The sequence below is a fragment of the Triticum urartu genome, chromosome 5A, assembly GCF_056163025.1.
Source record: "Triticum urartu cultivar PI428250 chromosome 5A, HENAU_Tu73, whole genome shotgun sequence".
NCBI lineage: Eukaryota > Viridiplantae > Streptophyta > Magnoliopsida > Poales > Poaceae > Triticum > Triticum urartu.
Genome location: NC_141877.1, coordinates 256,795,634 through 256,810,101, shown reverse-complemented (window position 1 = coordinate 256,810,101; position 14,468 = coordinate 256,795,634). Strand labels below are relative to the sequence as shown.

Genomic DNA, 14,468 nt, shown 5'->3' with positions numbered 1-14,468 from the left:
GTGTTAATTGGACAAAGTGGGTTGGCTCAAATTCCTAAGATAGCCTCAAGAAACTGAAAGGGATAAAGTAGATTTCAATCTAATGGTTTTGTTCAACTTTGATTTATTCATGTATGGTGTCAATAAATTGTCATACAAAAAAGCATATCAAAAATATCGCATGCCTATCATGGTTTTTAATGCCTGACTAATGTACATTTCTGCTAGACCTTGGCATGCACCTCTCGGTTGCCGTCAGGTTGCACCGTTGGGTGTTGTAGAGTCGCGTTGATGAGTGCTTAGTGCTTTGGTAGACATTCTAATTGTCTTTCCCATTGCAACGCACGGACATATGTGCTAGTAATAATCATTATTATTGCTCGGTCGATACTTACCAAAGTTTTTCTTGGCAGCCTTAAACCCTCTGATCCCTTGTAATCACTATTTTACCCCGTCCTCTCTTCGAATTCCCTTTCTCTTCTCCAAAACCCTAGCCCCACATCGGCGCCGTAACATGGCGTCTCGGGGAGGTTACGACGGCGGCTCCGCCACGGGAGGCAAGATCCGTAGGCGCCCTCCCTCCCGCGTCGCAGCTGCGTCACCCTATGCGCTCCCGGCTGCTCCTACTCATCCAGCGTCGTACGGCGGTGAAGGGAGCGGCTGGCTCGCCCGTCTCATCTCCGGTGGCGCATCGCGCCTCCTCTCCTCTGTGTTTCGCAAGCCGCCTCCTCAGCTCGCCGCGCCTACGCTTTCGGAACCAGAGTTGGTCGACGCTCCTTGCTCGCCGCCGCCGCCGCCTTTAGGTTGGTGCCTTGCTGATTTGTTTGCGCGCATTCTCCGCTAGCTGTGTTGGCGGTTTGACTTGTCTGATCTGCGACTAGAGCGAAGTGTTTTCTATCATCCTGTAAAAATCAAATCATCCAAGTTTTTCCAGCTTATCATCATAGCTTGCCAATGCACATGGCGGCCGATAGGTGAAGTCGATGGTGTGAACCATGGTTACTGTTTTTATCAGATTAGCGATTTATTTATTAGCAATCAGTAAATAAGATGCTAGTTCAATCTATCCTGTGAAATGGGGGATAATTCTCATTTTATTGTTAGTGGTTTCCACCAAACTCACACAAGCTGGTTTTGGAATGTAGAGAACGACATTCTAGAAGAAGAAAACGGAGGAGGAACTGCTAATGTAAGCTGATTCTGTAACTCCATGCTGTTCACGTCGTTGTTCTAATATTCTTTATTTTTTTGGGTACTAGTGCACTGTTTAACCATTTATCCTGATTAGACGCTGAATTTAAGCTCTTTTAAATGGCTAGTATACTAAATTTACCATTTATCCTGCCTAGACACCGAGTGTAAGCTCTTTAAACCACCTATCTTTCAGCAGTATTTCGCAAGTGTTCTCTGTTTGCGAGGGAAAGATCGAACACACCGATCGTATTGAGAATGAGAGCACTTATACAAGGAGAACAGAGGGCGTGCGCCCACGATGGTGATCGTGGCCAGGCCATGTTCGAGAGGAGACGATCGTGGGTGCTGAGAGACAAAACTGCACCCGCGTACGCTACTGCTACTCTACTACCCTCAACTGTACAAATACATAGCCCAATACATACATGAGGTCTAACCCCCCCCCCCCCCTCCCCCCGCGCAGTCGTGACGTCGCGACGCAAAGACTGGATTGAAAATCATGGAAGACGTCGCTTGGCAAGCCTTTTGTCATGACATCCGCAAACTGTTGATGAGTTGGGACGTGCAGCACGCAGAAGTGGCCGAGAGCGACACGCTCGCAGACGAAGTGAATGTCCAGCTCCACATGTTTGGTGCGGCGATGATGAACAGGGTTGCTGGAGAGGTAGACGGCGGAGATGTTGTCGTAGTAGACCAGCGTGGCAGTGGAGACCGCACACCGGAGCTCGCCAAGAAGTTGCCGGAGCCAGATGCACTCCGCCACGGCATTGGCCACGCCGCGGTATTCTGCCTCCGCGTTGGAGCGCGAGACAGTAGGTTGGCGCTTCGAAAACCAGGACACGAGCGCGCCGCCGAGGAAGACACAGTAGCCAGACGTCGACCGGTGAGTGTCAGGGCACCCGGCCCAGTCGGCATCGGTGTACACCTGAAGATCCAGTGTCTAGGAAGCATGAAGGTGGAGCCCGAGAGAGACAGTGCCATGGACGTACCGCAGGGCGCGCTTGAGCAGGGTGACAGTCGCGAGTGTCATGCATATGCAGGCAAATCTGCTAAACTGCATAGGCGAGCTCGGGGCGGGTCACCGTCAGGTACTGCAGCGCGCCAGCGAGACTGTGGTAGGCAGTGGGGTCGGCGACGCGCGGACCGATGGCGGAGGGAAGCTTGGCCTTGGTGTCGACTGGGGTCGGTGCAGGCTTGCAGTTGTCCATGTCAGCGCGCTCGAGGACGTCCTCAGCGTACTGCTCCTGAGAGAGGAAGAAGCCGTCCGGGGACCGCGTCACGCGAATGCCGAGGAAGTAGTGGAGGTTGCCGAGGTCCTTCATGGCGAATTCGGTGGTGAGCGAGGCGACGATACGGCGAAGGAGCGCGTCCGTGGACGCGGTGAGGATGATATCATCCACATACAGCAGCAGGTACGCCGCATCCGTACCATGAGTGAGCGTGAACAGAGAGGTGTCGGAGCGCGTCGCGGTGAACCCGAGGGTGGCGAGGAAGCCGGCGAAGCGAAGAAACCACGCGCGTGGAGCCTGCTTCAAGCCATACAAGGACTTGGAAAGGCGACACACGTGATCGGGTCGAGCGGCATCGACAAAACCTGCAGGCTGCAAACAGTAGACCTCTTCCTCCAGGGTGCCGTGAAGAAAGGCGTTCTTCACATCAGCTAATGCACAGGCCAATGGCGTGAGGCAGCGACAGTGAGGACCGTGTGGATGGTGGCCGGCTTCACAACCGGAGAGAAGGTTCCGCCGTAGTCCACTCCGGCGCGCTGGTTGAACCCACAGACAACCCAACGAGCTTTGTAGCGCTCGAGGGTGCCATCGGCACGGGTTTTGCGACGATAGATCCACTTGCCAGTTATTACATTAGCACGCGGTGGTCGGGGAACCAACTCCCAAGTACGGTTGCCGGTGAGAGCTGCAAACTTGTCGCGCATGGCGGCGAGCCAGTTGGCATTGTGGAGCGATGCGCGGACAGAGCGAGGAATGGGAGAGATGGCAGTGGAGGGGGCGGTGTTGACCACGCAAACGAAGTCGTTGGCATACTTCGTGTTGGGGCGGAAAACACCAGCGTGTGCGTGTGTGATGATCGCACGAGCAGGTGGAGCGGGAGTGGGGGAGGGTGGTGATGGTGCATGCAGCGAGGAGCCGTCGGATGACGATCCTGCAGGTGCATGGCCCCCGGACGTGTGCGCGGAGCGGGAGTTTGAATGAGGCACGGTGGATGGTGATCCAACGGCAGAGGAGGGCCCGGCGGATGGCGCGCGCGGGTGGTTTGAATGAGAGGCGTCGGATGAGGATCGGACGGTGCTGTTTAAACGAGGAGGGGTCGCGCGAAACGAGTCGACTGGCGACGTGGGGAGTGGGTGTGACGAGGTGGGGGGTGGTGAGCAACCGCCGTCGGGCGGGGCACAAATAGGTGCGGGCACCAGACGGGGAGGTGGGGCTGCGGGGGTGAGAGGGAGGCGTGGAGCGGCGTAGGGGAAGGTGAGCTCGTCGAAGCGAACATGGTGGGAGGTGAGTACACGCCGAGAAACGAGGGCATAGCACCTGTACCCGCGGTGATCAGGTGGATACCCGAGGAAGACGCACGGCAGAGAGCGGTGGTCAAGTTTGTGGAGGTAGTGTTGGGGTAGCATAAGCAGCCGAACACACGCAGATACGAGTAGTCGGGGGGGGGGGGACGCCGAGGAGCAGCTCGTGCGGCGTGTGTGGTGAGCTAGCAGCGCAGGTTCTGTAGTTGAGGAGGAGTGGCTGTGGCAAGGGCTTCGGCCCAGAAGCGAGCTGGGAGAGAAGCATGAAAGAGGAGTGCGCGGACGCCCCTGTTCAGAGTGCGGAGCACGCGCTCCGCCTTGCTGTTCTGCTGGCTAGTGTACGGGCACGTGAGCCGGAGCACGGTGCCATGCGTGGTGAGCAAAGAGCGGACGGCGAGGTTGTCGAACTCGCGCCCGTTGTCAGTCTGCAACGCCAGAATTGGGCGCTCGAACTGAGTCTGGACGTATGCATAGAGCGCGGAGAGCACATAGATGACCTCGGATTTGCAACGAAGGGGGAACGTCCAAACATAGTGAGTGCAGCTATCAATGATAACAAGATAGTATTCGAAACCAGAAATGCTCACTATAGGAGAGGTCCATACATCCAAATGCAGTAATTGAAAGGGGAAATAGCTACGAGTCGTGGAAGCGGTGAACGGCAAGCGCGTGTGCTTGCCGAGGCGACAGGCGGTGCATGAGTGACTGTTGGACGGCGCGCAGGTGAACTAAAAGTTGCGAAGGGCCTGACGAAGGGGCTCCTCGCCGGGGTGTCCGAGGCGACTGTGCCACAGCTCTGTGGTCGCGACGCTGGCGAAGGGGCTAGCGCACGGGACGGCAGGAGCAGGGCGCAGGGAGTACAGGTCGCTGGTCGAGTCACACCGAAGGATTACCAGGCGGGTGCGGATATCCTTGACAGAAAACCTAAATGAGTCAAACTCGACAGACACAGGATTGTCACGCGTAAGGCAACGAACAGAGAGAAGATTTGTGATGATGGAAGGGGAGAGCAACACATTGTGGAGCTCGAGGGAGGTGTTGGAAGCAATGAGCGAGCCACGGCCGGTGTGTGTGATCGGCATGCGGCCGCCATTGCCCACAATTATGTCGCGAGGGGGATGAGAAGGACGAAGAGAGTGGAGTGTACCAGGGTTGAAGGTCATGTGGGACGACGCGCCCGAGGTGCTCGACCGGCGGCGGAGATGTGTGCGCGGCCTCGAGCGCCGTCTGGAGCCTGCCCATGTCCCATGGCTGCGGCGGAGAGGCTGGCGGTGGCGCCGTGTTGGAGCTCGCGCCCAGCGAGCCGTAGGTGAAGCCAGGGAGGAGGGCGGAGGGGGCCCCGTGCTGGAGCTCGCGCCGGGCGAGCCGAGGGTGAAGAGAGCCTGCTGCTGCGGGACGCCGGGGCGTGGGCCGAGCACGCCGGCGCCGGGTGCGCGCTAGGGCATAGGCCAGGCTTGCACCATGCCGGTCCAGGAGTTGGCGCTTGGCGCTTGACCAGGGAGTGGGGCCGGACAAGGAGGGGACGGCGCAGGCGGCAGGGCGCCGTTGCCGTCGTTTCCACGGCCGCGGCGACGGTTGCGCCCACGTCCACGTGCGGCGTTGCCGTCGGCGACGGGAGTGGTGGGGGCGGGTTGTGGACGCGCCGCAAGGAGGGCGTGCACGGACTGCAGACGAGTGGTTTGTTTCACACGATGTTCTTCCAGCAGGAGGAAGGAGCGGGCCTGCAGAAGAGTCGGCAGGGGCGCGCGCGCGGTGAGGTGAGGGATGGCGCCGTGGTACTGGCGCCTGAGGCCGCGCAGCATGTGGAAGAGTTGCTGTGTCTCGCCGACGGGCTGACCGAGATCGCGGAGCTGGCCGGTGAAGGATTTCAGACGTGCGAAGTACCGCATCACCGTCAGGTCGCCCTGGACGACGGTGTGGTACTCCGCGTCGATGTACACGGCGCCGGAGAGCTGGTTGGTGCGGAAGATCTCCTCGATGGCCGCCCAGAGAACGGCGGCGGTGTTGTCCGGCTGCATGACAACGTCGAGCAGCTCAGGAGAGATCATGGCGTAGAGCCAGTGCACGACGCAATGGTCGATCATGGTCCACTCCGGATCGCGATGGCGAGGAGCGGCCGGGGCAACGAGTGGTCACCAACGCCGAACATGCCCACGATGGTGAAGAAGAAGCGGCGCCATTGGGCATAGTTGCCGGAGTGCAGATCTAGGGTGACGGGGACGTGATGACGAATGCCAATGGTCTGCAGAACGGAGGAAGGAAACGCTCCCGGCGCGAGCGGTGGCGCCATGGTGACTGGGGGGGCGGGGGGAGCGCTCGCCAGAGCAGTGGGAGGACACCGGCGGGAGCCGGTGTGTCATCGTCGGAGGAGAGGGGGGAGGCGACGGGATTGGTGTCCATGGCAGCGGAAGAGGGATGGTGGTTGGGCGCAAAGGGATTCGAGTCCTCTGCGTCTGATACCATGTTTGCGAATGAAAGATCAAACACACCGATCGTATTGAGAATGAGAGCACTTATACAAGGAGAACAGAGGGCGTGCGCCCACGATGGTGATCGTGGCCAGGCCATGTTCGAGAGGAGGCGATCGTGGGTGCTGAGAGACAAAACTGCACCCGCATACGCTACTGCTACTGTACTACTCTCTACTGTACAAATACATAGCCCAATACATACATGAGGTTTAACATTCTCAAAAGACAAAAAGCAGTGATAACACACCTTAGGTGGTACTATGCTACCACGGCAAGGTAGTACCTGCAAAAAGTTCAGATTTTTTTAGAATATTGATGACAAAATATATGTCTACAATCCCACAAAACTTCAAATCCATATTTGAACAAAAAAAAAACATATATATTGTCAATTTTTTTCAGAAATTTTCAAAACTTTTTAGAGGTGCTACCGTTTGTTGGTAGCACGGCAGCACAACTAAGGTGTGGTATCTATCACCAGATGTTGTCCCATCTATTAATTATTACTTCTTCGACCAGTTAATAGTGTGCCCAACCTTAGGACACATTTCTCTATTTTCTTATTGTTCTAAGGTTACACTTTTACACTGTTCCTCTGCTAATTATTTTACTTCTCTAGCCTATTGGACTTTATAATTTCCTGTAATCCTGAGTTTCCAAGCATTATTACTGTCCATGCAGAATCTGTCTACTGATAATCCTGAAAATTATCCCATTGATGGAGATGACATTCTAAGTTCTTGTTTCAATGGTAGTATGGATCTTGAAGAATTGTTGAAGCAGAAGACCTTTACAAGGCAAGTATTGGATATTCTAATATAGCATTTGAGCAGTGTTAGTGTGGTACTCACCTCAGTTCATTCTGAACTTTTCAAATGTTCAATGTTCTGCAAGCTAAGGATATGATATTTAGGAAATTCACATCACCTTGTCCTGATGAAATGCACTAATAGTACATGAGGAAGAATGTTTCTGTTCACACGCTATCAAGAACTGTGGGTTATCCTTAGCTGGTTCCTTTGATATTTTGTTGGGATTTACTGGAATTCTCAGCGATAAGTGCTTATATTTGTCATGTTGGTAGCAAACAAGTATCATGCAATGCCAATACCTGGTATCAAGATGTGGAAGGTTCCCTTTATTTGCTTTGTAGGATTGCAATATTTGGCACGCGTGCATCATTTTGGCTCCTTATCTGTATGGTCCTATCACCATAGTTGCCAATGTTTCTTACGTGTTTTCACATTTTCCTCAAATCCTCATCTGTATTGCTATTTTTTCCTGATACAGCAGAGAATATATCCTTCTGTGAATTTCTTTACATTCTCTTGGGTACTTACAACGACCTTTTCTGCATGGTGCACTTATAGTTCACGAGACAGTTACTTAATATCGTTCCTCGAGCCTGGAGTAGTTGGGCCTAACTGTGGAGTTATTGCATTTTGTACAAAGGGAGATCAGCATAGAACTGTGGCATAGGGTAGTAGTTTTATTTTGTTGTTGCAGGTTTCGAATCAACATCCAGTTATGTTTATCACATGAACACTGGGGAACTAACTCCCTTATTGTTCTGATTCCTTGTTTCTTATTCATCTTTATGTGTTTTCCTGTTTATGCAATTCAAATCTCACATTTATTTTGTTGATTCCCATATATCTGTAACTTGAGTTCATGTTCTGCTTCATCGTATGCATTATGTAAATTACAAATATATAAGTTGGCTTAAGTTCTGTGTTCCACATTGTTTTGCGTATGTCTGAAATGTAGCCCTAACAGATCTCTCCGGAATAACTGTCTGTATGTTCTGTAGGAGTGAGTTTGAATATTTGACTGGGTTGTTGCGATCCAGAACTGTTGAATCCAATACAATGCAGTCAGAAGTTAATAATATAAAGCAAACATTGTCTCTCGAGAAGGAAAAGGGATCTAGAGACTTACCTGTTGATTTCTCCATTAAATCATACAGTATCACTGTGAGTATGCAATTCATGCTGTCCTTTTAAATGTTCAAAGTGTTTCCGACTCACTGATGAAAAATTAGACTTTCTTGCAATTAACTGTATACTATATAATATAATTTTGCTTAAAAGTTTGGAACTACTACTATTTGCTATTTGGAAGTTAAGTAAACATATCGTTATTTGGACTTTACCAATAGATACTTCTATCATATTATTGACTCAATAGGTTTTTATATCCTGACGCATTTGTTACTTGTACTGTTGACATTCTCCTTCTGATCACATGATTAATTTAACCTTATGCATTCCTGCAGGATCAAGTTGCTTCACCTGCAGAACTTGCAAAGGCATATATGGGTTCAAGATGTTCAGAGGGGGCACCGTTACGCCTTAGATTGCATGAACCCTCCTCCCTTTCTGTCAAATCAATAGAATCTGGCACAATACAAATAGCTAAATCTCCAAAGGCCCCACTTCTTGGAATTTCAAGATTGTCTGCTTCCACACCCTTTGATCGCCTTGGAAGCAACTATAGGACTCCAAATAAATCAGCAATACACAAATTGTCATCATCTCCTTATTTTAAGGTTTAATTTCCTCATTTTATTTATTCAGTATATTATTAATTTTATGCTTATGGTATGATTACTTGGAATATCGGAAGTGCAAGTTAATTATGTATTGTACCTTTGATCAATCCTTCGAGCAGTATTAAAACCACATGCATTACTCTTTCTGCCGTGTCATAGAATGATGTCCTATCTGGTTCCAATGCACGTAATATCTATTTCTATCCTTGTTTCGAGCAAGGAAAAAAAAGGCGCCCCTAGGCGCTCGCTTAGGCATGCTTTGCTTTGGCACTTGGCAGTACAAAAAAAATCAGGCGTCAAGGTCCCCCGGTGAGGAATAAGCCTTCTCCGGCGAGATATCAATCTCCCCGGCCAGATTTGACTTTCCCAGCAAGTATGTATATGTATCCTCCCTGGCGAGGATTCAACCACTCTGACGACAAATTGACCTATTCCAGCAAGGATCGAGCTTCGCTGTGGCTGGTTGCCATCACTGCAGTGAGGGAGGTGGCGTGAGGGTTCCCTAATTTGCTGTGTATATATAAGCTTTTAGTAGAATGCAGCTGTATCCAGAATAAAGACTAGAAAGTGTTCAGCTAGGGTCCATGTGTACTGCAGCCAACAAGAGATTCATGAATAGAAAAACCGAGTGCGTTGTTGTCTCTATCTTGTGTAGTAGTCAAGTGCTAGGGGAGATAAGATGGCAGAAATACTTACTTTGCAGAACAGCTGAAAGAATTCAATACCACACTACAGCCTGTACATTCTTCACACTATAACCATTTCGTGCTGCGTCCGTACAGAATGCCCAGGCACGCCTGGGCGACACCTAAGTGAGTTAAGCGTTAGGCAGTGGCAAAACGCCTAACATATTTTTTCCTTGCTCAAGCATAATATCCATCTCTAGTAGGTCTAGCCTTTCTAACTTGTGTTCAATCGATCTGTTCAGGGTCCTGTTTCTTCTAGGGACATATGTGGTACTGTATCTTCATCATATCAGACTGCAAACAGCGTTCATACATTTGGCAGGCAGGTACTCATTGGTGAAGCACAACTTGTTTTGTAGTATATTTACTTTGTGTTGGTTGTTAGTTTCTGTGCTATTATATTGAGTTGATATTGTACTACATTCTAAAATTTTCATAGGGATTAGCCATGAGATGAAATCTTAGAATCTGGATTCAGCAATTTAAGCGTACATGCTTATTTTTATCACCGGTTAACTCCTCCCCTTAAAGCTGCAGGAGGATACATCCATAAACCATGCTTTCAGATTTTCTTGACTGCACCCTACCTATCTTCCTGTGTAAAATAAGCTCAACATATTGACGTAAAAATTCTCTTATATTTTCAAATCGGTGAACATTTATTCTTGATATTATTCAGGTTTTAAAATGCTATCTTTGCAGTCAGTAGTTGACACCAGGTATTTCGACACAAGCATGATTGTACATAAATAATGTTAACCCGTGCTTCATTGTCCAATAACATGTTTAATTCCAACACTAATTTTGTATTGGTTTTGCATTCCTGAACAATATATAAGCATTGAATACAGTAACATCCATTGCATTTACATTCAGCAATTTGTTTTCGTGAAAAGGATAAAAATTCATCAGTGTGGGATAGGCGAAAAATATTAAGAGCCCTAGCATCCTGTACAAAATGGTTTTGTTAGAGATTTGCATGAGTTCATGGGCCAGATATAGCAACTGCGATTCAATTCATGAGCCTATGTTGGCAGTTTTGAACTACATGGCTACTGTGCTATTTCCCCAATCTTGTGCAATTAAGTTCTCTAATTTATGTGCCCTTTGATGTTCTACCAATATTACTGGCTTGTTTTGTACGCTGCGTTGTGCTGTTAGTAATTATTTATAAATCAGCAGCTCCTGAAGAGGAAGAATATTGCTCTCAACAATGAGACTGTGTCTGTTGGCCCCATACGCAAAATGCACCAAAGATATAACAGAATATCATCACTCTCGGAAACATGGCCTGGTTATCGTAAGTATCCTGGTAATGATGCAAGCAAACTGGATGAAGGTTTTGAACACTCCACACAAACTCAAAAGCGTCTGCGTCTGGCTGAAGTTGACGATGGCACTCTATGTATCTGTGGCAACAGTTTTGTTCAAGCACCAGTTCAATCAACTGAGATGGCCGCAAAGATATTGAAACAGCTTGATACATTAGTCCCTTCACCTCCAGAGAAGGAAAGCACACCAGAAATGAAGCAAAAACATGGAAATGCCCTGGATGTTGAGGATTCTATTTCTCGGAGAAAGGAAATACCATCTCAGGGCAGCCTTTTGGAATCATCTTTGTCATTCATCCCAGCTGCAATAGATGGCAAGACTGTTGATGCTATGTCAAACGGTTCTGCCCTCCTAGAAAGTAAATCATCCTCTGAATTAATAACTTCACCCAAGGTAGGACCATATGACTAAAAATATGATACTATCTTCTATACTCTGCAGCTACCTTTTTGAGATATATTATGTAGCGATTAATGTTTTTCTTATAGGATTCTCTGGAGGTGGACCACTGCAGTGGAAGTATTGAAATTGTGAAAAGCTACTCACCAATCCAGGAACATACTGCTAACAACTCTGGAACAACAAATAAGGAGAATCCCCCAACAGCCTCTTTGCGAAGCTATTCTCCTTCCAATCTGGTGTTATCTAGTGAAATAAAACGAACCAAAATGCTGGCTTCATCAAATGGCTTCTCATTCCCTGTCACGGCTGCACCGGGTGCCCACTCACAGGCCCCTCCAACGCCTACTATGGCATCTCCACCTGCACTACATGTTGGAAAGCACAAATCTTCTGCACTACCCAGTGTGCCAGTTACTTCCCCGGAAAGTGCTCCAAGGTCAGATTCTGATCGAGCTAGAAAGCATTTTTTTTACTCTGAAGTGTTATTGTATTTTCCTGCTTAATAAAATTGGAACAACCATCAGTTATCAAGTAGATACTGCATTGAAGAAATGCTACTTTTGTTTCCTCCATTTATGTTAGAGCACTATTAGCTTGTTAGTCTTGAGTGTGCCATTTTTGGTTCCACTTCTCCAGTTAGAAGGGTATCTGCTCAGTTGATGTTCAAACTGTTGGTCTATAATTCTGAAGCTTGCCATGTTTATTCACCTCTCCATTTATTTAAAAATTGTTGAAGCCTGGACATTATTTTATTTATCTTTGCAGGATTTTGAAACGAGTTTCAGAAGAAAGCTCAATTTCAGACAAGCACAATAAGAAGTTAAATGGAGAAATTCCGCCGGTTTCTTCCAAGGGTGCTGGACATGTTGCATCATTCACTAGTAATCCTGTATTTACTGTTGCCAATTCCAAGCCTACAACCTTAAGTAATGGGCTAGAACATACATCAAAATCAACTGCCTCTGCTGTTCTGGCTTCTAATAGACCGAACTACTCATTTTTGTCTACAAATACCGCCTCTTCCCAATCTGCTAGAGCACCAACATCTGGAAGTGCCAATGCGCCTTTCAATTTCTCACCAAAGTTTGGTGGTGCAAGTTTGTTAGCTGCCCAGAACAAATCCAAGGCAGGAAGCAGCAGTGCCCCATTTAATTTCTCTCCGCAGTTTGGCAGTGTGAATTTGGTCGTGTCTCTGGATAAGTCCAAAGTAACCTCACCTGAATCAACGTTGTTGTCTGGAAACCAGTTCGCCCAACCAGGAAATAACAATTCATTGTGCACACAGAGTTCAGCAAGTAAGTCACATATGATGTCTCCGGAAGAATCAAACATGGGGAGTTTACCATTTGGTTCAGCACCTCTGAGCCCTAGTCCTTTCAGTTTGAGCTCTGTAGTTTCTTCCACAGCTGCCTCTGGCACGACCTCTGTGATTACAACTTCTCCACTGCCTCTGCCATCTATGGCTTCTTCTGCTTTGGGGTCTAGTAAAGCATTCTCGGTCTCACCAATATTTGGCAGCAGTCCAATCACGATTGCTCCATCGTCGTTTGGCATGCCGGATAATGGTTCTGCTATGTCCATTAGCCCCTCTAGCGCTGTATTTTCATTCACTTCGGCTACACCTACAATACCAGATCCACCATCCTCAACACCACTATTTGGTAGCACGATCCCAACTATTGGCTTCAGTACAGGAACTGGTCAGATGACTGTGGGGAATAACCAGACTCTTTCTGTTACGGCCCCACCATTTGGCTTTCAGAGCAATTCACTGTCAACTCCAGCTTTCAGCGGCTTTCAGAGCAATTCACTGTCAACTCCAGCTTTCAGCATGCCAGCTACTCAATTCGCTTCCACCTCAACCACCTCACCTGGCATTTTCCAGTTTGGCCAGCAGAGTCAAGCTTCGTCAGGTGTCTTTTCAATGGGCACTGTCCGCGACAATGACAAGTCTGGCAGAAGAATTGTCAAGGTAAAGAGAAAGAAATAGGCTACTCTGTTCAAAGTTGATTGAGGCTCGGAACTTGCAGTCAAATTGGCCTGTGGACCAGTCTACATTGCAAATTGATATGGCTTCCAGGGCTCTGGCGATCGGCGAGTGTAGTGCAGCACATTTGTTCACTTGATATCGACTGATCTGGCATGAGATTGCCCGTGGCGTTTTTGGCACAGTACCTATGGTGGACTCTCTCTAGTCTATATTGTTGAACTGAATTTTGTTGCATGATTTTGTTCCCTGATCTACCATATTACAAAAACATTTGTATATCGAAGTAATGTTTCGGGGTATCTGTTCTTGTTACTGCTCAGTCCTATGATCCGTGCACCTTCTAAAGTCGATTCATGCATCGTTCATGTAGGGAAACACAATTTTGGTCTGTGTAATGAGAAGGGTCAGATTTGCGGGTTGCAGTACACTGACAACTTATTGTTGGTTGCATCTCGTCCAGAGTTTTAGCTTCCCAGTTTAATGAGATTGATCTAACGTTGCTGGCCGCCAATTGTATTGTTCGTATCACAGGGTCCAACTGGTGCCTGTGTTCAGTGTCTTGCACCGGAACCATGATTTGCATTTAGGTAATTGCCTGTGATTTGCATTTCTAGATTAATAACTAGGTAATTGCCTGCAATGGGGCATAAATATTCTTGTGTGACACTGTTGCGCTCGGCCACCGCCGTGCTGCTGCTATCTGCTAAAGCAAAGCCGAGGAAACATGGCCGCTGCGCACAGGAGGGAAAGCATCAAAGGCTGCTGCTATCTGCTAAAGCAAAGCCGAGGAAACACGGCCGCTGCAGACAGGAGGGAAAGCATCAAAGAAAAGAAAGATATGCACATATACGAGAGCTAACTTAACTGTGCACTAGCCTAATCATTATTGAAAAAGGTAATAGCTTAGTAGGATGATTTTCCTGTGCTGAACTCTAATTCAGAATATCACATCTTGTAGCATGAATCATATTGTGTTGCTCACAAGAAAATAATGCGCATACGATCGACAAGAAAAGAAGTGTCACACATAGTATACCTGACTAGTTTTTGATTTAACATTCAAATGTAGAAGAATCATTCCACTTTCGTCCGGTAAACTGATTCCTGTACTTCTTGCTCTTGCCTCGATCAACGCCACCTCTTGCTCTTGCCCCGATCAAGCAGGCTTTATATCCATCCCCGCTACCGAAAACCTGCAAACGGGAATGGCACACAAGAAATTAAAGCATGAAACGCCGGGACAAGCCCAACATGCATGCAGCGGCCGCCAAGACCCGCCGTTTCCCACCATCAACACAGGGTCTACGCGGGATTCATAGAGTGCCGTGCCTCG

The 14,468-nt window shown here is 48.5% G+C and overlaps 1 protein-coding gene across 1 annotated transcript; it reads left to right on the top strand.

Moving 5' to 3' along the window:
• Window positions 1-411: 411 nt before the first annotated feature.
• Window positions 412-13,646, top strand: LOC125508346 (uncharacterized). Its single transcript, XM_048673045.2, has 9 exons — window positions 412-782; window positions 1,125-1,168; window positions 6,856-6,971; window positions 7,985-8,147; window positions 8,450-8,722; window positions 9,654-9,737; window positions 10,594-11,136; window positions 11,232-11,581; window positions 11,911-13,646. The coding sequence occupies exons 1-9, from the start codon at window positions 494-496 to the stop codon at window positions 13,133-13,135; spliced, it is 3,087 nt and encodes a 1,028-aa protein (XP_048529002.2). The 5' UTR covers window positions 412-493; the 3' UTR covers window positions 13,136-13,646.
• Window positions 13,647-14,468: the final 822 nt, after the last annotated feature.